The sequence below is a fragment of the Pelophylax lessonae genome, assembly GCF_965119305.1.
Source record: "Pelophylax lessonae genome assembly, chromosome: 4".
In the NCBI taxonomy this organism is placed as follows: Eukaryota; Metazoa; Chordata; class Amphibia; order Anura; family Ranidae; genus Pelophylax; species Pelophylax lessonae.
In genome coordinates, this window is record NC_138771.1 from 648892224 (window position 1) to 648895025 (window position 2802).

Here is a 2802-nt window from a genome sequence, read left to right on the forward strand (position 1 = left end):
TTTTTTTTTACCAAACATATGTAGCAGAAAACAAATTGGCCTAAAATGTTAAAACATTTTGATTTTTACATTTTTTGGGGGGAATTTCATATAAAAAAATGTGAAAAATATTGTTATTTTTGCAAAATTGACGCTCTTTTTTTGCTTATAGCGCATGATCAAAAAATCGCACAGCTGATCAGATACCACCAAAAGAAAGCTCTGTTTGTGGGAAAAAAAGGACATCAATTTAATTTGGGTACAGCGTCGCACGACTGCGCAATTGTCCGTTAAACTCACGGAGTGCCGAATCGCAAAATAGACCCTGGTCAGGAAGGGAGTAAAATCTTCGGGGGCTTAAGTGGTTAACATAAGGGGCCCCAAGATATAAACCCATTCTAGGAAAATATGTGCCTATTATTACTTATTCCCCCCCAAAAAATGTCAAAAGTATAAATAAACACAGTTGAGGTGATCCCAGAAGCCCATGAGAAAGAGAGAAAGGCACCTATAAGGGCAATATTTAAAGGATTGTACTTAGAGGTGCCTTTCTCTCTTTCTTGTGATCTTTTAGAATTGCTTCTCCTCTCATAAGTCCTGCCTGAAGTGCCGTCCCCCCACCGCTACTCAGGACCGGCCATCCACCCTCACCGGAGTGCCCTCATCTCTCTCTCTCTTCCTGGATCCCAAAAGCCCATACTATTTAATCAATTAAGCTCAATAGGGGTGAAACACGAGGACCGTGGCTACAGGCTGCGACTATCAGCAAGCAAGTCCATTAGTAGAGCGAAGTAATCAAAGAGAAAGTTGGACCGCACTCAGGAGAAGATGAAAATGGAAGTGTTTAATTGCTATCAATTTGGTTATGATTGATTGGTTATGAGTAAGCGATCGAAAGAATCGTAAACGCGTCAACCTGTCCCATGTCTGTATGATGCACTGTATGTATTCAAGTTCTATGGGGAATTAAACACTTCCATTTTCATCTTCTCCTGAGTGCGGTCCAACTTTCTCTTTGATTACTTGACTACTGGATGGCGGATCCGACCTGCACCGGAGTGCTTTGCCTCACCTGAACGGCTTTTTTCATTTACTACAATTGTTTCTCCATTAGTAGAGCGACACACACAGCGTGACAAAGTTCTTTAAAAAAAAAAGTAAGTGATGTCCCCCAATGTAAATCCATTGTCAATCACATCATCCAGTGATGTTGATCCATTATCAGTCAATATAACCCAACATCACAATGACCCATGCACCTTAAGGTGTGCTCTACTATCACAACAACCCACCACCTGATGACCTTGCCCCCCTGCACTACTGCCACAAAATGAGAAATCCCTAGCTGGCTGCTGTTTGTATTCAAACCAGACAGGGATCCTGGGTGACATCATTCACCAAATATGGTCATGACCCAAAAAAAATTGCCTTTAGAACCAGGAGTCTTGGGTGACATAATTGACTAAATACGGTCCAGTATATCACCCGACATTCCCAGCTTCAAAGGATTTTTTTTATTTTAGAAGCCATGTTAGTTATAAAACAGAAGAACACAAGTAAATGATGTTGCCTTTTTTATGACTATACACACAATATCTTGTTACAGAGCACATTTGTCTGGATTTTTTGTTTGATGAAAACTGTTGAATATGTTTTAACATTTCCAGAGGAAGAACTCAATGGACAACCTTAACCAGACTCAAGTGACAATGTTTGTGCTTTCCGGAATAACAGATAATGACTCACTTGTCCCATTCCTCTTTATTTTCTTCTCCGCTGTTTACATTTTGACCATAATTGGAAATGTGGGCATGATGGCCATGGTCCACTTAGCCTCTAACCTCCAAACTCCGATGTACTACTTCTTGAGTTACCTCTCTTTGGTGGACCTCGTATATTCCTCTGCTACCACTCCAAAAATGCTGGCTGACCTGGTTTCTCAGAGCAAGACCATATCGTTCAATGGTTGTGCTGCACAGTTTTTCTTTTTTGCCGCAATGGCAGGTACTGAGGTTCTTCTTCTCTCGAGCATGTCATACGATCGATACGCAGCTATCTGTCATCCTCTTCAATATATTTCAATAATGACCACGAAGAAATGTTGGTCTCTGGTGGTCTTCTCCTTTGGTTGTGGCTTCTTACAGGCAGCATTGCAGACCGGTTGTGTGTTCAGTCTTCAGTTTTGTGGACCAAACCATATAGACCAGTTCTACTGTGACATCCCACCTCTAATGAAACTGTCCTGCTCAAAGGGTTTTTCTTGTGATGTTGTCAACATAGCAGTGATAAGTTCTTTTGGTTTGTATTCGTTGACAGCAATCTTGGTCTCATATACTTTGATAATTTCCTCCATTCTACGTATAAAATCTACTGGGAGCCGTCAAAAGGCATTCCTCACATGTTCTTCACATATCATATGTGCCTCCATCTTTTTCATAGCAATTTTCGTCACTTATTTTCGGCCTCCATCCAGTGTTCTTAAGAAACAAGACAAGGCGGCCTCTATCTTCTATTCCATAGTGACCCCAATGCTAAATCCTCTCATTTACAGCTTGAGAAACCAAGAAGTGAAAGCCGTTATTATAAAAGCAGTGAAAAGTTGTCATTGATGCATGTATAATACTCTAATGTGTTACATGGAGGGTCTCATCAATTATGTTTAAACCTTCTGTCAGTAGGACCCATCATCTAGTGCTCAGTAGTTTTCTTCCATGGGACTGGTGTACACAAAATCTATTATCTAAATATACTGTATCACTATTGTGCTATCCTAGCTTCATTTTACTTGTAGTTCTGGCTGCAGTGCACTGCAAAATGAACGCT

General features: G+C 40.6%; 1 protein-coding gene across 1 annotated transcript; it reads left to right on the plus strand.

The window, feature by feature from the left end:
- Nucleotides 1-1658: 1658 nt before the first annotated feature.
- On the plus strand, nt 1659-2588 carry LOC309553016 (olfactory receptor 5AP2-like; the record flags this gene model as incomplete). The annotated part of the gene is made up of 1 exon (XM_082253918.1): nt 1659-2588. The coding sequence occupies one exon, from the start codon at nt 1659-1661 to the stop codon at nt 2586-2588; it is 930 nt and encodes a 309-aa protein (XP_082110044.1).
- Nucleotides 2589-2802: the final 214 nt, after the last annotated feature.